General features: G+C 44.6%; 1 protein-coding gene across 1 annotated transcript in view; it reads left to right on the forward strand.

Annotated features, from left to right (window-relative positions):
- The first annotated feature begins 5,670 nt into the window (after positions 1-5,670).
- Positions 5,671-22,290, forward strand: part of LOC140394101 (actin-related protein 2/3 complex subunit 1B-A-like) — a 44,122-nt gene continuing 27,502 nt past the window's right edge. Inside the window, exons 1-2 of the mRNA XM_072480945.1 lie at positions 5,671-5,826; positions 12,701-12,774. Coding sequence (XP_072337046.1) covers positions 12,711-12,774 — 64 coding nt within the window. The 5' untranslated portion in view covers positions 5,671-5,826; positions 12,701-12,710. The remainder of the gene's footprint in view (positions 5,827-12,700; positions 12,775-22,290) is intronic.

Consider the following 22,290-nt stretch of genomic DNA (forward strand, 5'->3'; position numbering starts at 1 on the left):
AATAAAAAGCAAAATACTGCAGATGCTGAAAATCTGAAATAAAAACATGAAGTGCTGGAGAAACTCAGCAGGTTTCTCTCTCCACAGACGCTGCCAGAACTGCTACATTTTTTCAGCATTTTCTATTTCTCATTCAGCCCTGTGTCTGGTTCTTCTCCTGGAGCTGGAGATATTTGGAACAACTCGCAGTTAGCCATCCACTGTTACAGAAGGGAGGTCGCAGACGCTCTCAATTCAAACAGCCAGCTACATTTTATTCTCTCTTGGCAGAGACCAGCAGGCAGAGCGCGCAGACGGCCTTGCAAGCATTGTAGGCTTCCCCATAGTGCAGGCATCTATTGACTGCAAGCGCATCGCTTTGCTGGTGCCACATGTCAACACGACCCTATACCAAAACTGAAAAAGGTATATCTCCTCAGTATCCAGCTGATGTGTGACTCTATACAGGGAGTCATGCAGGCCGTTGTCAGGTATCCTGGCTGCTTTCATTCTGCATCAGTCCATTGTGCCAACTGCGTTTGAGCCACCATGGTGAACCAAAGAGTGACTGCTGGGCTGCAGGGTGGCACAGTGGTTAGCACTGCTGCCTCAGCAGCAGTATTCAGGTTGGATTCTGGTCTTTGGGTGACTGTGGAGTTTGCACATTCTCCCCGTGTCTCCGTGGGTTCCCTCCGGTGTTCCAGTTTCCTCCCACTGTCCAAAGTTGTGCAGGTTAGGTGGGTTGGCCATGATCAATGCGCAGGGTTACGGGAATAAGAAGGGGAAGTGGACCTCGGTAGAGTGCTTTTTCAGAGGGTTGGGCTGAATGGCCTCCTTCTGCATTGTAGGAATTCTGCCTCAGCAGCAGTATCCAGGTTGGATTCTGGTCTTTGGGTGACTGTGGAGTTTGCACATTCTCCCCGTGTCTGCGTGGGTTCCCTCCGGTGTTCCAGTTTCCTCCCACTGTCCAAAGTTGTGCAGGTTAGGTGGGTTGGCCATGATCAATGCGCAGGGTTACGGGAATAAGAAGGGGAAGTGGACCTCGGTAGAGTGCTTTTTCAGAGGGTTGGGCTGAATGGCCTCCTTCTGCATTGTAGGAATTCTATGTTCCACTAGTTGACAATGGCTATCCTTTGACAAGGTGATGACTCCTGTGTGCATAAATTGAAAAAATGTTGACACATGAAATATGATAGAGCAGACCATTCACATGCTGAAACATCCTATCCAACTGCCTCCTCCAGAGGAGCCCTACAATACTTGGTAGCATGGGTATCAAGCTGTATGATGCATCACCTCGCCATCATGAGAGGACAACCACTGCTACCAGCTATTCGATGGGGAGCAGGAGCAAAAGAATAATGATGAGTGGAAGGGAGTCAGCAACCTAGACAGCCTCTTTTTGCTTGTGAGAAATGGACTCAAATGAATATCAGTCATCCCAGTCCCAGCAGGCAGAGTCAGCACATGGCTTTACAGGCATTGCTGGCTTCCCCATGGTGCAGGGTGCTATTCACTGCAAGCATACCACTTTGCTGGTGCCACTTGTCAACCCTATCCTATTTACCAATAATCTAACAATTCACCTTTCCTCCGTCATTGGTCATCGCAGCATTTGCATGGTCACCATGCAGGAATAATGCCAGTACATAAACATTCTAAACCAAATTCAGAAATTACATCATGCCTTATCAGATACAAATGTGAACTAATTGCCTTCATCATTCCTCAGAGCCTGCCTTACATGTGCTTTTGTTTGTCCCAGTTTTACCATGCAGTGCTACCCCAGTGACTGCAGCATAGCTGGTGGAAGCTGCCGACTTTTATTGGAGGAGACTCCAGTTGGCCTTGGGATAATGACCTCAAGCAGCTCTGGGCCTCGGGGCCTGACTGCTGACTACACCATCTCTGCACTGGCGGCAGTAATCTAGGCTTGGCTGACTGACAACAGGTTCATGTTCCATAGATCAATGGCCATTCCACAAGGGCCGCACCTCAGCAAGTCCTAGTTATCTGTCGAAGGATAGATTGCTGAACTACTGTGGCACCTTGAAAACCCTTTGCATCAGTGATATCCCAAACCATGATGGCAACAGCTTGAACCTGCCCAGCAGTAACTGAGCATACATGACAGTAGTCAGCTTCCACTTTAGCTATCAGACATTGGGTAACTTCTGCTTGTGCAACAATGGAAGTTGCGATATCAGATGCTGAATCATGGTTGGGACCACAGGTGTACAAATGGAGTTGCACTGACATCATGAGATCCACTCTACATTCATTCAAAACACTGCCACTTGTATTCTGTCCTACCCACTGGTCCTCACTGTTTTCCATTGATTCCCCATCTGCAAATTGCCTCATGGTCTTCATCCTATCACTGCAATCTCATGTAGCTATTAAAATGCAGTACGAGCATTTTGGAAATATTTTGATGACTGGCAACCCACACACCCCACAATCCACTTCAGCATCAGTGTCTTCAGCCTGCAATCCTTGCACTTTGAATCTCTTCAAAAACCCACCACTTTACCAATTCTCTGTCCATCTTCAAAGTACCAAATGACAGCACACGCAACTATGCAGTACTCCCTCAGTCGGCCTAGATGTTATGCCATCGGTGACCATCTGACTTGGAGGTGAGAATGCTATCAATTGAGGCTGAGCTGATTTTTTTTTTTTAATCTTTTTATTGCCATTTTCAAAATTTATGAGCTGACAATTTATGAGCAACTATAGCCATCAAGTTGTCAACCAGTGATCATTGACTGAATTTGGGGAATCAGTGAAGACAGATTGACTGGACAGAATGCACATGGTAGAGTTTTGAAAGAATGTAGAGTGGAGCTCGTGATCCCAGTGCAACTCCCTTTCTACACATAGATGTTACAGTTGAAACTATCCTCCACCCAACAAATGCCTATGAGGAATAATCAGGACTGAGAACGCTTGCCTCCCTAACCCCTATTTCTCCACAGGAAGGATCTAAAGAGAGAGCTAAGACGAGCAAGGAGGGGACATGAGAAGTATTTGGCAGGAAGGATCAAGGAAAACCCAAAAGCTTTCTATAGGTATGTCAGGAATAAGCGAATGACTAGGGAAAGAGTAGGACCAGTCAAGGACAGGGATGGGAAATTGTGTGTGGAGTCTGAAGAGATAGGCGAGATACTAAATGAATATTTTTCGTCAGTATTCACTCAGGAAAAAGATAATGTTGTGGAGGAGAATGCTGAGCCGCAGGCTAATAGAATAGATGGCATTGAGGTGCGTAGGGAAGAGGTGTTGGCAATTCTGGACAGGCTGAAAATAGATAAGTCCCCAGGACCTGATGGGATTTATCCTAGGATTCTCTGGGAGGCCAGGGAAGAGATTGCTGGACCTTTGGCTTTGATTTTTATGTCATCATTGGCTACAGGAATAGTGCCAGAGGACTGGAGGACAGCAAATGTGGTCCCTTTGTTCAAAAAGGGGAGCAGAGACAACCCCGGCAACTATAGACCGGTGAGCCTCACGTCTGTAGTGGGTAAAGTCTTGGAGGGGATTATATGAGACAAGATTTATAATCATCTAGATAGGAATAATATGATCAGGGATAGTCAGCATGGCTTTGTGAAGGGTAGGTCATGCCTCACAAACCTTATGGAGTTCTTTGAGAAGGTGACTGAATAGGTAGATGAGGGTAGAGCAGTTGATGTGGTGTATATGGATTTCAGCAAAGCGTTTGATAAGGTTCCCCACGGTAGGCTATTGCAGAAAATACGGAGGCTGGGGATTGAGGGTGATTTAGAGATGTGGATCAGAAATTGGCTAGCTGAAAGAAGACAGAGGGTGGTGGTTGATGGGAAATGTTCAGAATGGAGTACAGTCACAAGTGGAGTACCACAAGGATCTGTTCTGGGGCCGTTGCTGTTTGTCATTTTTATCAATGACCTAGAGGAAGGCGCAGAAGGGTGGGTGAGTAAATTTGCAGACGATACTAAAGTCGGTGGTGTTGTCGATAGTGTGGAAGGATGTAGCAGGTTACAGAGGGATATAGATAAGCTGTAGAGCTGGGCTGAGAGGTGGCAAATGGAGTTTAATGTAGAGAAGTGTGAGGTGATTCACTTTGGAAGGAATAACAGGAATGCGGAATATTTGGCTAATGGTAAAGTTCTTGAAAGTGTGGATGAGCAGAGGGATCTAGGTGTCCATGTACATAGATCCCTGAAAGTTGCCACCCAGGTTGATAGGGTTGTGAAGAAGGCCTATGGAGTGTTGGCCTTTATTGGTAGAGGGATTGAGTTCCGGAGTCGGGAGGTCATGTTGCAGCTGTACAGAACTCTGGTTCGGCCGCATTTGGAGTATTGCGTACAGTTCTGGTCACCGCATTATAGGAAGGACGTGGAGGCTTTGGAGCGGGTGCAGAGGAGATTTACCAGGATGTTGCCTAGTATGGAGGGAAAATCTTATGAGGAAAGGCTGATGGACTTGAGGTTGTTTTCGTTGGAAAGAAGAAGGTTAAGAGGAGACTTAATAGAGGCATACAAAATGATCAGGGGGTTAGATAGGGTGGACAGTGAGAGCCTTCTCCCGCGGATGGAAATGGCTGGCACGAGGGGACATAACTTTAAACTGAGGGGTAATAGATATAGGATAGAGGTCAGAGGTAGGTTCTTTACGCAAAGAGTAGTGAGGCCGTGGAATGCCCTACCTGCTACAGTAGTGAACTCGCCAACATTGAGGGCATTTAAAAGTTTATTGGATAAACATATGGATGATAATGGCATAGTGTAGGTTAGATGGCTTTTTGTTTCGGTGCAACATCGTGGGCCGAAGGGCCTGTACTGTGTTGTATTGTTCTATGTTCTATGTAGTCCAGGAATGGTATACCATGTCTCCAGTGTCTTAACTATGATCTGCAAAGTTAGCACAGAGTGTGAATTGGATGTTCCTCCTCTTGTATTTCAACTCCAATTGGTGCAACTATCCAAGGAGCCTCACTTCTGTATCCATTTAGTCCCAACCACCTGTACTATCCTTAGATCTAACAGCATTGAGAGAAGCCACTGATTCCGTCTAGTATTCTATGGAAGAAGCAGAACCGTGGGACTAATTGTGTGGCAGTTTCAAATAGCTGGTAGAGACTAAATGACCTCCTATTACCGGGTGACATAGTGGTTAGCACTGCTATCTCACAGCACCAGGGACCCGGGCCGTGGATGACTATGGAGTTTGCATATTCTTCCTGTGTCTGCATAGATTTTCTCCCACAGTCCAAAGATGTGCAGGTAAGGTGGAGTGACCAAGTTAAATGGCCCCTTAGCGTCCAGGGACATGCAGGGATCAGGCGGGGAGTGGATCTAGGTATGGTGCTCTTTTGGAGGGTGGGTGCAGACTCCATAAACCGAATAATCTCCTGCATTGCAGGAATTCTACTGAACTGCAGCAATATGGGAGAACCACAAACTACTTTTAAGATGAACAGATGCTGAGAATGTTATATCCATTTTAGTTTGGCTTAACGCTGCCAATGTGGCCCACATAGAGTTAATAAGTTTGCTACAGCTAGTCTGCAGGCTAGCTCTCCTCTGGAGTGGTTACTGCAGGGAGGGGACTTGCACAACTCTTGTGCTGCAGTTACAGCAGTGAAGGGCAGCTGCCGAACGAGTCAGCCGCCCACATCAGGAAGTGGTCGGATCTTTCTGAGAGGAAGGGGAAGTGGAGCACAGTCTCTCAGCCCTTTTTCTTAGCTCTCGAACCATTGCATTCCAGTTCATGTTGACGGAACAGAGTCCATGAACTGAAACAACTCCCTCCAGAAAGAAAAGAACATTTTAAACTTTCCTTTTTGACTGCTTCATTTTGAGGGTAAGTTGCCTATTTTGGATGTCTCCTTCTTGTTTGCGTCAAAGTTTCTTCCAGTGAAGCCTCTCAATTGGTGGCGAGCAGGGCAGAAGTTATCATGAGCGGTTTGTAACTGTTTGAACTGAGCGTGTGATTTCTTCCGAGAAGTTACCCCAAATTATCGTGAGGCGGTTTATAGGAGCTCTCTGCACTGTTAGTATTGGAGCAAACCTGATCAAATGGGAGGCAGCAGTTTAATAATTTCCTCGCTGAAGGTGTCACTGTAGCCAGGTCTGTCCCCCCCCCCCCCCCCCCCCCATGTTGCAATCCGTGGAATCTTAAGGTGGTCGAAAATCAAATCTTCAATATGCTGCTCTTAACCACTTGAGAAATATGTGGTCTTAATTCTGTGTGTTGAAGGGAAGATCAGCTCCGGCCAGCTGCCAGTTGGCGTGTCCCCAGCAAATGCACGCTTGTAGGATTTTACTTCACATATTTTTAAGATTGCAGTCATTATAATTTTTGAGCCGATCTGGGTTTTTTTTGGAAGATAAAAATGGAGTTTCGATGCTCGGCAGTCCCTATTTGCTCTGGCACGGAGCATGAGGAAAGAATGATTAACCAGCACCGTGAACCTGGATAGGGTTTCTTCGGAAAATATGGTGTAAGTGGGGAGTGCTGTAGGAACAGGAGCGATGTACTGCAACAGGATGTCATAGAAATGGCTGCTTGTGGTCAGCAGTGGGTTGCATAAGAGGAAGGTATTAGTCAGTGAGGAGGGGGGGGGGGAGAAAAAAACCTTGGTTCCTAATGTATGTTTCTGTTCAACATTTTATACATTCTACAGCATCACTTAACTACTCCAAGTTGTGAATCAGAAAGTTGTGGATTCTGGTCCCCAGAGCACAAAATCGAGGCTGGCACCGAGGGAGTCTGAACTGTCGGAGATGCCTGGCCAGAATCTTACCAGAATTCAACAAAGTGTCAGGCTCAGACTGAAAACTAGCGTGTTACTCTCCAGTTGCACAGGCCAGTTTTCTCTCCAAATATTGAGCCCACTTGGAGAGCAAAAGCGATTTAGGTGTGGTTTACAGCGTCGCTCTGGTGGGACCGGGCCTCGTATAGACAGCAGACGGATCCACAGAGATTGAGTGCCATCTTTATGGGGTGGACCGATCAGCACTGCAGCCTAATGGCCCCCAGCCCCCATCACGAAGGATCAGGGGCTTCCCCCCACCATCCCATTCACTGGCAGCACCCTACCAACATCATGGAAATATCATCGAACCCCCTCCCTCATGTCCACTCCCCGCCACACACATAAATAAATGGCTCCCACTAGGCCCTGATCCTGGCACTGCCCCCTTGCACAGGTTCACAGTACTAGGCGGTTGTCCCTCTCCCCCACTGGGGGCTATGCCTATTGCTGCACCCCCAGAGGCATCCCCTCAACTGCTTCTCATCTGGCCAAACCTGTTGTGAACCTCGCCAACGTATGAATATTTAGTGAAGGGAGAATCATGTGGCGGGAGCCCGCTAATAATATGGAAATTGATGCAAAACTATTAAAATGAAAAGCGTGTGAACCTCATGATGTTGCCGGGGAGGGGGTGGAGAAAATCAGGAAATGCATTCTCTCCGGCGAGAATCGCCTTTCCGGATTCTCGTACAATTTCCCCCTTGGGCTAAAGGGATCAAGGGATATTGGGGGAGAAAGGCAGGATCATGGGATATGGGGGGGGGGGGGGGGGGGGGAAAGGCAGGAGCAATGTATTGAACTTGATGATCAGCCATGATCATAATAAATGGCTCCAAGGGCCAAGTGGCCTCCTCCTTCTATTTTCTATGTGTGATTCTACGTCTCCGATCCCACAGACAGCTAGTGATGGCCCAAAATCCCCCCCCCCATGCACAAATTGGCTCACACATTTACACAGTCCTTCTTTGAGACACCCTGTGGTTGTGAAACGTGCTGTACGAATGAGGTTGCCAACCCGCTGGTATTGGCCTGGAGTCTCCAGGACATGAAGATCAATCTCCAGTCTACGTCTGGGACCAACCACAGAGAAAAATCATCAGTTTATTAAAATAATACTACTAGGGCGGCATGGTGGCTGAGTGGTTAGCACTACTACCTCACGCCGCTGAGGACCCGGGTTCGATCCCGGTCCTGGGTGACTGTTTGTGTGGAGTTTGCACATTTTCCCTGTGTCTGTGTTGGTCTCACACCCACAATCCCAAAAGATGTGCAGGGTAGATGAATTGGCCATGCTGAATTGCGTCTTAATTGGAAGAAAAAGTATTGGATACTCTAAATTTATTTTTAAAAATAATACTACTTTGGTTTTCTTTTACTGTGGGTGTTATCACTTATTAATGAGAACATTGGGGATGGGGATAAAGAGGCTGTTGAATTGAGGGTGTCAAGCGTCACCCAATTGGGTAGCCGGGAGTTTGTTGAATTCCCAATTATCATGGGACATCGCAAAATGAACATGTCGACCAACCAATGGCTGAGGAATATGGTCAAACAGAGTTTGCCACCTATGATCAAATGAAAGCTTTTTGAATGTACAATCAGAAATGGTGGAAATGCTTAGTAGTCTGATCAGTATCTGGAAGGGAAAGTCGGAAAGTAAGATAAATCACTGGTGCAACCTGTCCAAACGCATTGTTGTTCAGATTCAAGATTGCACGCTACATTGACCTGCTGTGAATTACCAACATGCATTGTTTTTATTTCAGAGATTCAGTATTCAAGGTTCAGTCATGATTAATAGTCGAAGATCTGCCCTGGCTTGTTGGTCCCAGTATTACTGGCAGGGTTTTTCTGTGTCCATTACTACAAGCTCTTAGTGGTGCATTAGTGGCAAGAAACACTTTGCTGTGTGAGTTTCCGCCCTCTCTTTTCCTTACACAACTTTAGCTAGTGCATTCTCAGCATCTGTCGCTGTGAGTCCATGGCCAGTGCAGCTGGAACTCGAATCTTCCTTACATCATCAACCCAGATCTGGCACTGATACCATCTGCTGACAGTAAAACATCTGATTGTTAATGCCTGCATTCAGTCTGGGCATTGTTTAATTCTGATGGGAATTATTATTAGCTGCTCGGACACATTGATGCCTAATATTTTGGGACGACAGATTTAAACATTTTCCAAATTGAAGCCTGCCTCAATGATCGGATCATTATCTCCAACCAACAATTTTAAAAGATTTCAAAGGAAAGGCGGACAAAAGCTGTTTTTCAAAACTTTCTTTTCTGCCAGTTAATTCAATGAAAAATTGCACCACAATTTAAATTTCTGTATTTCTTTGTTTCAGAGACTGCAGCCTTTCCCTGTTTCCAATGTTCACTTCTGTAGAATAGAATTCCTAGAATCCCGACAGTGCAGAAGGAGTCCATTTGGCCCCTCAAGTCTGCACTGACCCTCTGAAAGAGCATGCTACCTAGACCCACTTCCCAGCCCTATTCTCGTAACTCAACCTAACCTGCACATCTTTGGACACTAAGGGGCAATTTAGAATGGCCAATCCACCTAACCTGCACATCTTTAGACTGTGGGAGGAAACCGGAGCACCCAGAGGAAACCCACACAGACTCTGGGAGAACGTTCAAACGCTACATACAGTCACCCAAGGCTGCAAATGAACCCAAATCCCTGGCGCTGTGAGGTGGAAGTGCTAACCACTGTGCCACCATGCCGCCCCCTTGTTAGGAGAGTATAAAAACCCCATTGATAAACCTATCGATGCTCCCATTGTTTACCAATCCCAAATAGTAATATGTAAGACCCTTAGCGCTCTGTGAGATAGTGTTCCCCTTTCCCCTAAGCTGGTGGATTCACCTCAGTTATTAGGGAAAAGCCAGAGTACTCCTTTACATTGGAAAAAATCCTGACATGTGGGTGCCACTGGTAAGACCAACATTTACTGCTCATCTCTGGTGCCCTTGACAAGTTGGTGGTCAGCTGCCTTCTTGAGCCACTGCAGTCCATGTGGTAAAGACACTCTCATGGTGCTATTACCTAGTGAGTTGCAGGCTGTTGGCCCAGCAACAATGAAGGCATGGCGGGCAGCACGATGGCGCAGTGGTAGCACTGCAGTCTCTCGGCGCCGAGGTCCCAGGTTCGATCCCAGATCTGGGTCACTGTCCGTGTGGAGTTTGCACATTCTCCCCATGTTTGCGTGGGTTTCGCTCCCACAACCCAAAGAGGTGCAAGGTAGGTGGATTGAACAAGCTAAATTGCCCCTTAATTGGAAAAAATGAATTGGGTACTCTAAATCTTTTTTAAAAACAATGAAGGAATGGCAATATATGTCCAAGTTTAAAGTGGTACATGACTTGGTGGGAAACCTGAAAGTGATGATGTCCCTATGCACCTGCTGCCCTTGTCCTTTTGGGTGATATGAGCTAACAGATTCGGGAAATTCTGTTGAAGAAACATTGGGTTTCAAGATTAGTATCTAAACTCAAACTTAACTTCTGTTAAGTACACAATACTCTTGTGTTGAAGCCATCGAGATACTTGCTATACCTTTCTTAAGTAACACAACAAAGCATTGTGGCTTTCATTTTTCTGAGTTGTGTTCTGAAGTAGTTCAATGAGTGGGGTCCATTCCCTTGTTCACAAAACTCTTTTACGTAATGAGAAAAATGGTAAATTTGGATTGGACTGGTCCAAGTAAAAGCATCAAAAAGTTGGTCTACAGTCTCTGTTGAAGAGAAGTTTGTGGAATAATAATGTATTTGTTTTTCTGTTATCTGCCTTATGTATTGATATTTTAATTTCCCAATGTTCAGGTCAATCTGTACCAGCAGTTGGAACAGCTGCTAATATAGTATGAGAGATCATTTTCTTTTTTAATTGAGGAGCAATTTAGGGTCGCCAATCCACCTACCCTGCACATCTTTAGTGAGACCCACGCAGACATAGGGAGAATGTATGAATTCCACACGGACAGTGACCCGGGGCTGGGATTGAACCCGGGTCCTCGGTGCTGTGAGGCAGTAGTGCTAACCACCGTGCCGCCTATGAGAGATCATTTAAAGTGCAGAATTCAGGGCCAACCGTCAGGTTTTGCATGTTGTTTAGGCGAGTAGCTGAGCCAGACACACTGCAACCATCCCCAGGTTCAAGTTAACCAACGTCGGGTAAAATTGGTAGCAAATCTACTTGTTTAGGGGAAATCAGCCAGTATTTCCATTCCTGATCAGTATCTAGTGTCTTTGAATGTTGGTCATGGGAAGGGTCAAACTCAGTCGTGATGATCTCTGCATCGAATGCTCACTGGTGAAGTTCTGAAATCATGAATGGCATTTCAGATCATAAAAGGATAGGAGCAGGAGTAGGCCACTGGGCCCATTGAGCCCAGCTCTGCCATTCAGTAGAATCATGGCTGATCCGATTATGGCTTTCACTGCACCTTCCAGCCACCCCAAGTATCCTTGGCTTGCTTATAGAGCAAATAGAAACCCTATCTAACTCAACTTTGAATTCAATTACCCAGGCTTCACTGCTCCCTGTGGAAGGGAATTCCAGACACTTAACGGCCCTCTGGAGAGAAGAAATTTCTCCATATCCTCCTTTAAATGGAAAGACCCCTCATTTTTAAACTGTGCCCCACAGTTCCCCCATGAGGAGAAACATCCTGTCAGTATGTATACTGTCAAGCCCCCATCCCAGGTGGCAGCCCTTGGACTCCTCTCACAAGATGTTACAGTCTTGGGAGGGAAGAAAATTGGTCTGAAAATACGCATAACATATACTTGAATATATAATTTGCAGGGCTCTGGGGCAAGAACAAGGGAGTGGGGCTAATCGGTTAGCACTTTCAAAGAACTGGCATGGGTGCAATTGGCCTCTTTTGCCAAGATGAAATGTTAATACTCAGTGCATTATTCATCTATCATTGCAAACGAACTATAGATATTAATGATTAGATTGATGAAAAGCCAGATGTAGCTTTTAAAACAAAATACTTTCTTCAGGTGTTACTTCCTGTTGCTGGTGAGGCTAATATAGGGTCCAGCTACGAACAGAGTACATGGTTAGGGTGACAGGTGCGGCATCACAGTAGCTTACCTGCCGTACGAAGGTCCAAAAGGCTGTGATTCAAGTGCAAGACCGCAAGATCAAATATGAAGGATCAGGGGATAGGGGGAGAATGCAGATGATCAGCCATGATCATAATGAATGGCGGAACAGGCTTGAAGGGCTGAATGTCCTCCTCCTGCTTATTTTCCATGAATGTTTCTATGTTGTGCACACGATTGCTGCAGTGAGCTCACCTCTTAGGAGTTTCACATATGCGCCAGCAGGGGTGTGGATTAAAGGTATCTCGCATACAGGATTGGGCACTCATCTAGGAGCCATGGCAGAAGGGGAGTAATAGGACATCGGTAGGGAATGTTCATTTAAAAAGGTCCCACAATTGTAACCAGACGTTTCTGAAAAATAACCAAGAAATAGCTTTGGAGGGTGGCACGGTGGCGTAGTGGTTAGCACTGCTGCCTCATGGCACCAAGAACCCGGGTTCGATCCTGGCCCCGGGTCACTGTCTGTGTGGAGTTTGCACATTCTCCCCATGTCTGCATGGGTCTCACCCCCACAACCCAAAAAGATGTGCAGGATAGGTGGATTGGCCACGCTAAATTGCCCCTTGATTGGAAATAAATAATTAGGTACTCTAAATTTATTTTTAAAAAGAAATAGCTTTGGGAGTGTTGCAAATGGGATGACCACTTTTGTGAGCTGGATATAAATATTTTATCCGTAGCGATGCAAAGTGCACGCCACAGTCGTTACCATAACCAGTGATTTCATGCTGCTCTGACTCTGTGTCAATGCATGGCTCTGGTAGTTACTAATTCCCTCCATCTGCTTTGGTTCCAGAAAAACAGAAATGTCTTACCACAGCTTCCTGCTTGAACCAATCAGCTGTCATGCCTGGAATAAAGACCGGACCCGTGAGTATCTATTTTGCAAACAAATGCAGATCAAACAGTTCTGGCTCCCCGGAAATTAAGTAATCGCAATCAGATGTCCTCATTTCAACTGCTAGCCAACTTTGGGGATTTTTTTTTATCACCATTGCACATCTCCAGAACTCCATAGCCCAATGCGCAATACTGCTTGTGGGGCTCCACAGAAATTATTTGGTAAAAGTGTTCTGTTTGAAGGATTTTTTTAAAGCACATTGCAAAGGAGCCGCTAAGATGATAGAGTTAAAATGGTAATGTGTTAAACCTAAATTATTGTATCACCATTGACTGTAACTGATAAGAAATTTGTTAGCCTGCTTCAGCACTTGATAAGCATACCACACCCGTTGTGGCTGATGCCTTTTTGTTGCGAACCAATGGAGATAAGTAACTAAGAGATGTGGGGGGGGGGGGTTGAACACTCACTCTCATAAAGAAAGCAGCTTAACAATTTCATACCTGGTTCAGTGTGCCCAAGTATTTTCTCAGTCTTCCTTTGAAGAGATTAAAGACATGAGTATCCAATTCAGGTAACAAGAATACTTCGCAGTTATACCCAGGGGTTACATTATCCGGCAGCGAGAGGTTGGGCAGCATAGGCACAGACCTAAACATAAGGGCGTTCAGGTCGTTTATGAGGGCAATGAGCATTACTCTACCAAAGAGAATGTCCACGGCAAGTCAGTAAACTTATAACCATGTGATTTAATGGAACATGTCACATTAAGCAGAATAAACGTACAATTTAAAGCCCTAGTCTCTAGGTTAAATTAGCTTAAATTAGCTTTTAGTCCGCGCACATCCATTGTAGGGTGTTTGATCGCTCTGTGGAAAATCATGCTTTCGTTGACTATGTGATGTAACTCCAATGTAACTAAGAACAGTAATGACTAATCAAAGATGCCCACAGGAGATTTTAACCAATGAGTCAGTTCACGAATCTTAAGTTGGTGAGTTATATGCTATAGGCAGCAGCTTGCAAAATTTTCAAAGGCCTGCTTTGTTCAATTACTGGAGACTATTTGACAACTCCGAACAAAAAAAGCCTTATGGAGGAAGCTGACAGAATTCACAGACCGCGAAATGTATGCATTTAACTTAAAAGTCATTGAAACAGCCTGTGCAATGATGTAGGATCCAGATGGGCAAAAGCAGAGGAAGTCTACAGAGCTTCTGTGAATCAAATGCTGGCAGATCCAGGATCACTTTGGCACTCGATTCTAACCAGGATTTTGAATCTTTCTCCTGCTTGTACCCTCATACTGTTCTTTATGTTGGAGCAGTGGGACTTAACAACAGTTGCTCAGGCCCACTGGATTTTACCCCTCCTAATATGTAACACTGCTGCACGTTAACAGAATCCCATCTCAGTGACTGCCCCGCGAACCATAGATTTTCTATTAGGCTGTGGTGAAGGGAGTCTCATGTGAATCCATGAGCATTTCACCAGTGAAGAGGGTGAAAAGTTCCTTGTGGCTTATTAAACATTTACAGTGAACTTTTAATACCGAGAGGCAAAAGTGCATTCATTCTTTTTTTGAATGAACAACGTCACCTCAAAACCATTTTAAAGAGAGACAAAGCCCATAAAAACAACATGAAAGTCCTCTATTTTGAGCTCCCATTCAGCATGTTCAATTTATTTCTATTCAAATTCAAAACATATTTTCCCTCAGCAGTGTTGAGCTTGTCTGGAAGCAGAATTCAATTCAACTTGCCTCTGACTTGTTGAGTGCCACTGGTATGCTGAAGGATCGCTCCGACAATTACTGAGGTATTTGTTCTGGCCCAGGCTTGCATGATCACGCAGAGTTATTTTACAAAAATAAGTAAGAGGAAGGTAGTTTGGACACGTTCAGATGGAGCCGAGTTAAAGATGCCGATCGTGCCTCCTCCGCCCACCCCACCTCACCCCATTTGATTTTGCAAGAGTTTAACTTTCTCAGTTTAGATTTTCTCAAAGGCCATTCACCATTTGACAACTGAGAGAGCAAACTGCTGGCCCACGTGTATCATAGCTGCCAACTCCGGTTGTGTGTACATAGGAATTAGGAGCAGAGTAGGCCACTCAAGCACCCCCAGCCATTCAATAAAATCAAGGCTATACTATTTTTAACCTCAGCTTCACATTCCTGTCTGCTCCCCCCCCCCCCCCCCCCCCAACCCCCCCAATCATCGTACAGGGCAGTGGGCAGCACGGTGGCGCAGTGGTTTGCATTGTTGCCTCACGGCGCCGAGGTCCCAAGTTCAATCCCAGCTCTGGGTCACTGAATGTGTGTGGAGTTTGCACATTCTCCCCGTGTTTGCGTGGGTTTTGCCTCACAACCCAAAGATGTGCAGGTTAGGTGGATTTGGCCACGCTAAATTGTCCCTTAATTGGAAAAAATGAATTGGGTACTCTAAATTTTTTTAAAAATCTTACACCCCTGCTTGCTTATCAAGAATCTATCTGCTTCTAACTGAAAGATATTCAAAGACTCTGTCTTAACCACCTTTTCAGGAAGAGTGTCTCCAAAGTCTCCCAACCCCTTATTTTTAAACAGTGGCCCCCTTGTTCTCAATTCTCCGACAAGAGGAAACATCACCTCAACGTCCACCCTTTGTAAAAAATAAATTTAGAGTACCCAATTATTTTTTTCCAATTAAGGGGCAATTTAGTGTGGCCAATCTACCTAACCTGCACATCTTTGTGTTGTGCGGGTGAAACCCAGGCAGAAACGGGGAGAATGTACAGACTCCTGAGAATACATAACCTCCCATCTCATAAAGCCCTTAAAGAGCCCAGCGCAACAACCCTTTATTCCCTATCTCCAATTTTCTTTATAACTAATAAATGAAAGTGTTCAAGGAGAATTAAAATAAACCATGTGCTTAATGCCCTTATGATTGTTCTCCTGGTTATGTGCAGCAGTGTCACAGGAGATCACAATTTCTTTTAAATCCTGGAGAGGTGGCAATTCTTATTTCATTGTGCCAATGTCTTACTAACTGCAGGTACACACAGTGGTTAAGATGCCTTACCTGGCTATTTTGCCAGGTCTTCTCCCACCTTCAACGATTAGCAGAGATTATCAAATCTTTCATTTCTCCCATCAGAAGATGTTTTTATGTTTTGTTACGCTGTCATTATCAAACCGAAAAAGTGAATAATTATCAATTAAAATGCTGAGATTGACCTCAAACTCTCTTATGGTGAAATCATACTGCAATATAATAGCATATTATATTGGCACATTTCTATGAAATCTGGTTGAAAATAAAGAATAAAGAACTTGAATACGGATAGTGCCTTCACCTCTCAGCATTCTGAAGCATTTTGCAGCCACTTAAATATTTTTTCAATTGTATTCATTGTCGCAGGGAGCGTGGCAGCCAATTTACACACAGCTAGGTCTCATAACAACAATTAGGTAATGACCATCATTACCATCATCTGGCTTAGTGATGAGGGGAAAAGTTGGCCAGAACACCCTGGAGAACATCCCTGTTCTTCTTCGCAATAGTGCCGTGGGCCACCTGAGTGGACAGAGGCCTTTGGTTAACAACTCACGATGGCCAGTACCTCTGACAGTGCAGTGCGGTAGTGTCAGTCTAACTTGTACTTAGCGTCACCACCTTGTCAGAATTGCAGTTAAAAGAATTTCACACAAACACATTAAATACATTTGAATGATAACATCACAGCTACAACTCCACCTCAATAGCCTGGGGAGGCACATTTCTGTTCGGATATTTTTCAAACAATAGGAACAATACACTAGATAGATTCTTACAGTCGGTACCAGAAAACAAAATCCAATATTAAAAAGTTGTTTACAATTTTAAGTCTGAAGGAGTGACAGCAGACCCCTCAGACCCACTGATGATTTATTTTGACGGTGAGACTTCCCATTTAAAAAAACATTGATCTTACCACCTCCAGTCAACACAAAGGAGACAAGACCCCAGCCCATCACTAAAACAATTCTGCATGCAGGCATGAGTAAATTCACACAGTAGTCAGAAAGAAAATGCTGGAAAAATATCAGCAGGTCTGGCAGCATCTGTAGGGAGGAAAAAGAGCTACCGTTTTGAGTCCAGATGACCCTTTGTCAAAGCATCCGCAGTAATTTACTTTCATACATTAGTCAGGGTCCCTGCCCCCTCAAATGTTCTGTCATTTCAAGTGAGGGATATGCCAATATAGGTCAGGGAGGACCGGGCTGATAGGTGAGTGGGACTTGGTGTGCAATATTATATGACTGTTAGATGTACATAGGATATTATCATGCATTCATATAACCTTTAGGTGAAGATAATATAGATATTATAGTATATTCCTGACCTCCAAACAAGTCCAAGCATGTCGGGTTCTTTATTTATCAAGTTAATGATACAACAGAGCCTCTTGCAGATACTGGCACAGATAGTAATTCACGTGCAAAGGACCTGTCAGGAATATGTCTTCACTGCTCACACTAACTTCAGAAACACTAGAATGAAGTCTCTCAGCACTACAGTATCTTCATAAGAATAATCATGTCCTCCTAATGTCATGCCGTTATGTCAATGCGTCCTATACCTGATTAGTCTCCCTTCAATGGCTTGCAGATTGCTGCTTGTTTCTTTTTCATTGTGCTCCATGGAGCTCATTCAGTCTTCCTTCCGTATCTCATTCCAAAACAACTAAAACTAACTGTTCAAACTAGTTGCTCTCGCATTCTTGCAACAATGTGGCTATATTTCTTATCTCTTTGAATGTGCTGTTGGTGAGGGAATGTCCTCTACTCCAGGCTTGTAAAGTACTTTTGAAAAGATTGGAACAACGGGAAGCACAGTTTTCTGAGTCAGCTGAACTTTACAGACTACGCACGATGGGAAACCAGCAAGGAGCATCTCGGATTAGGAAGGTAGGGGATGACGATGAGGGTTTCAACAGTGGTTGGCCTCACATAGGTGATATTACAGAGGGAGAAGTCGTGGTCTTTAGGATGGTGAGTTTGTCTGATTGAAAACTCAGCCTAGAGTGGCAAATTGAACATTGCTCTCCCAGCACCTGTGGGTTACAAGCAGACAGCAATTTGTTAGGTCATTGGGGTCCAATGTCTCTCCTTAGTTCCTCCATTTAAATGTAACATTGGGAGCAACTAAACAGATCACTGTAATGTCCGGTCCCTGACTACAGCACAAAATATTTACAAAATGATTTTATTATAGAGGTGACACAAAGGGTAAAAGATGGGCATTCAGAATGCCCCTTTCAGAGCCTCAGTGCCCCAAAGCACTTCACTGTGACTGAACTTACGGTTTGAAGTGTAATCATTGTTGTGATGTAGGAAATGAGGCAGCTAAGTTGCACACACAAAGCTCTGAAACAACACTGTGATTATGACCAGATAATTTGTTTTTGGTAACATTGATTGAACGATAACCATTGGCCAGGACATTGGGATACTCCCTTCCTCCTCCAAAATGGTGCCACGGGTTCTGTAATGCCCACCCGAGGTGACAATGTGGCATTGGCTACTGCTCATAGCAACTACTTAATTTGTTTATTTGTCGTGTGAATTATAACTGACGTTGAATCATTTCAAAACTAGTCTGAACAAGATTGAGAACCCAGTCATTTGTAAGATGTCGGTGGAATTTCCCAATTGTTTCCAAACAGTAGCTAAATGTTGTAATGCAAAGATGTTGGAAGTGTTCACTATGTAAGAGTGGCATTTAATGTGTCCTTTTCTTGCCAAGTTGTTGACTGTCCCCATCCCAGACTAAAGAAATCTGATGATACGAGTGAAGTAATCTCCAGACAGCACCCCTTCGTCCCCATGAGCTCATCTGTTTGCACCTTCCCATTTATCCATTACCCCTGTGCTCACTGACCTACATTGGTTACCAGCTGGTAATACTTCAATCTTTTTTTTAAATGTCATTATTGTGTTTAAATCTTTCCATTGAACTCTGCTCCTCCCAATCTCTGTAACCTCTTCCAATCCTGAAATCCTCCGAGATCTCTGTGCTTTTCCAATTCACGCCACTTGCACATTCCTGATTTTCATTGTTTCCACCATTGGCAGGTGTTCAGCCAGATGTTCAGCTGCTTAGTCTGTAAGTTCTAGAATTCCCTCCATTAACCTCACCACATATTTACTTCTAGATCCATCTCCCTCCTCCTTAAGCTCGTTTTAAACTTACTTTCTTAGCCAAGCCTTGCTTGTCCTAATATCTCCTCCTGTGGCTCTGTGTCAAATTTTGATTGATAATCTCTGCTGTGAAGAACATTGGGAAGCTTTACTACATTAAAAATTCGGTACAAATGTAAATTGGTGTTTACTTGGTTCTAACCAGAGGGGTGAGGAGTGTTTGCAGTAACACATAAAAGCCTTTTCCAAGTACTTGATATTAATCATCAGCAACGGAGAGCTGCTGTCAATTTTTAAAAATAAATTTAGAGTACCCAATTATTTTTTTCCAATTTAGTGTGGCCAATCCACCTACCATGCACATCTTTGGGTTGTGGGGGTGAGACCCACTCAAACACGGGGAGAATGTGCAAACTTCACATTGGCAGTGACCCGGGGCTGGATCGAACCTGGGTCCTCAGCGCGTGAGGCAGCAGTGCTAACCACTACTGAGGTACCGTGCTGCCCTTGCCGCCGTCAGTTTTAACCTGTAGGTGGTCAGAAGATAAACTCGGTCTGACTGCTGGCAGGCCATTTGCAGCTGGAATGGAGGTACCTATGATGCCTGCCTATTTTCTTTTCCCCGTACCAGAACACAAACCTAACCAAATGTGCAGAAGACTCCCCTTCAGAGGGCATCGACCACGAAGATGATTGGTAGCACTCTGGACTCTTGAGACAGAAGATCATGTTTTCGACTCCCAGTCTGGTACCTCTGCAGTACCAAGAAGGGACAGCATTGTTTCCGTTTTGAAAGGGATGTTAACTGAAGCCCCATGTACTCATTGGATGTCAAATGTGACATGGCACTATTTCTGAAGTCATTTCCCTCAACCGACAGCACTAAATCTATCGTCATTTATCTCTAAACCAAGGTATCTGTGCTCATCTAATTATGGTCTCCCCTATTTTAATTCCTCCAGCATTGATTATGTCTTCAGTTGCCTGGACACCAAGCTGTGGAATATATCCTCCCTGGCTTTCTACTTCAATTCCCAAAACCTACCTTTTTGACAAAGCTTTTGACTATCTGATCTAATACAGTATCTCTTTATGATGCTCAGGGTCATGTTTGTTTTATAATGCTCTTGGGAAACCCCATGGGATGTTTCATTTCGTTAAAGGGGCTATATAAACCTAAATTGTTGTTGCTGTTTGTGAGACCCTTGTTGTTCCCAGTTTTGGATGCCCAGCTTCCTACATTAATTAATGGTAGGGAGCATGGTAGCACAGTGGTTAGCACTGCTGCCTCACTGCGCCAGGGACCAGGGTTCAATTCTGGCCTTGAGTGACTATGTGGAGTTTGCACTTCCTGTGTCTGCGTGGGTTTCCTCCGAGTGCTCCGGTTTCCTCCCACAGTCTAAAGATATGCAGGTTAGGTGGATACGCCATGCTAAATTTCCCCTTAGTCTCCAGGGCTGTGCAGGTTAGGTGGGGTTATGGGGATGGGGGCTGGGTGGGGGGCTGTTTCGGAAGGTTGGTGCAGATTTGATGGGCCGAATGGCCTCTTTCTGCCCTGCATGAATTCTATCATTATGTTTGTGCACAAGGATCAAAACTGCTTCATAGCTGCAAAGTGCAAGTCGTTCTTACTCCTGCACGGTTGCAGCCGTTCAAGGATGTTGGGGAATTTTTTTTGTTTCTGTTAGAAACCACAACTTAGGGCCAAAGCTTGTGGTTGCCCGGTCAGGGTAGAGGAAGCGCCAAGGATCACCCCGCTAGCTTAATGCACAGTTCTGTTTGCCGAGCTGACAGAATTATTTTTACGTTTGTTAATGCATCCATACAAAACTGAAAGGGCCTGGTGTGGCAGTGAAATGGCAACAAGCTTATCCTTTCTACCCTGTTTATTGTCCTTGAGTTTAAAATTCTCCATTCTCAAATTCTCAGTTTCAAATGACTCCATGTACCTTTCTATCCCCCCTGAGATCTTGGCGCACGTCCAACTTTGACCTCCTACATATCCCCGATTTTAATCACTCCTCCATTGTCAGTCGTGCCTTGAGCTGCCTAGGCCCTGAGCTCTGAAATTCCTTCCCTAAACCTCTGCCTCTCTACTCCTTTATGGAGCTCTTTAAAAGCTACCTCTTTGACCAGGCTTATGGTCAGCTGTCCTGTCATTTCAATCTCCTGATGAAGGAGCTACGCTCCGAACGCTAATGATTCCAAACAAACCTGTTAGACTTTAACCTGGTGTTATAAGGTTGCCCACCCCAATCCAACGCCGGCATCTCCACATCATGAGTGAAGGCAGGGGGAGCCTGGGGGTGGAGAGGAGATGTAACGGCCACACCCAAAACCTATCTTCACCCAATTACTGCATATTCACACTTCTAGCTGCAGTCAATGGGAGGACAATCAGGAGCAGGAAATGCCAACTGAAAATTTAAATTCGTGTGATTGGGAGAGGGGGTTGGCGGCTAAAGTCAGTGGCTCTGACGCCTCTGGTAAATGTTGGTTAACTTAATTAAGGGAAGACTTTGCTTTTGTGCATTAACTTTCATAAAGTTAGGCCTGTCTCAAAAGGCTTAACAGTCAAATGAAGTTTATTTGAAGTCTAAGTCACTGCATAGGAAACGTGGCAAACACCGAGTTTCCACAAACACAAATGTGATACTGATCAGATGATCTTTTTCAGTGATACCGGCTGAGCCTCACACCTTCCTTGCTCTATAAGGCTCAGCTACTCATTGCACCAGTCATCTAAGCATTGAGGAAATTCTACCAGTTGAGGTATACTGTTTGAAGATACCAAACTATATATTATGATTATATTTTAGTAACTTGTCAATTATTTCATTTTTTTTCCCCACCCGGGAGGGTGAGAAATTCAAAAGTCTGGTTAAAAGCAGTAGAAACAACACTCCTAATTTAATTGTCCTTCAAATAGGGAATGGACAATAAATGCTGGTCTAACCAGCGACGCCCCGCCCTGCTAATGAATGAAAAAAATAAATTCCTTTGCAAACCTTTTAATAACTCAAGCCAGAGAAATGATTAGGTTCGCAGGGCACCAAAGGTGTCGGCAATAAAAGGTAGTGCAGTGATTAATGCAGCCATGAATACTGTTCAAAGAAAGGCTTTGTTTAAGTAGAGATTGCAAAAAAAAAACTTCCCGTGGTCAAAACTTCAGTAGGAGGAGGAATATTAATTCAAAGGGGCCCGTTCTGGAATTTCAATGTTTTTCTATAAAACATATTTTGTTCTCGTGCTAGTTTTCTCACCCAGTTAAGTGGTGTGGTACCTTTTAAAGACTTGAACTGTTAAAAGAGCCATCACTGAACTTTATGATTGGCACACTTGCGTGTTTACCTGAGCTCCGTTGTTTGTTCTCTCCATC

This window comes from Scyliorhinus torazame, chromosome 17 (assembly GCF_047496885.1).
Source record: "Scyliorhinus torazame isolate Kashiwa2021f chromosome 17, sScyTor2.1, whole genome shotgun sequence".
Lineage (NCBI taxonomy): Eukaryota > Metazoa > Chordata > Chondrichthyes > Carcharhiniformes > Scyliorhinidae > Scyliorhinus > Scyliorhinus torazame.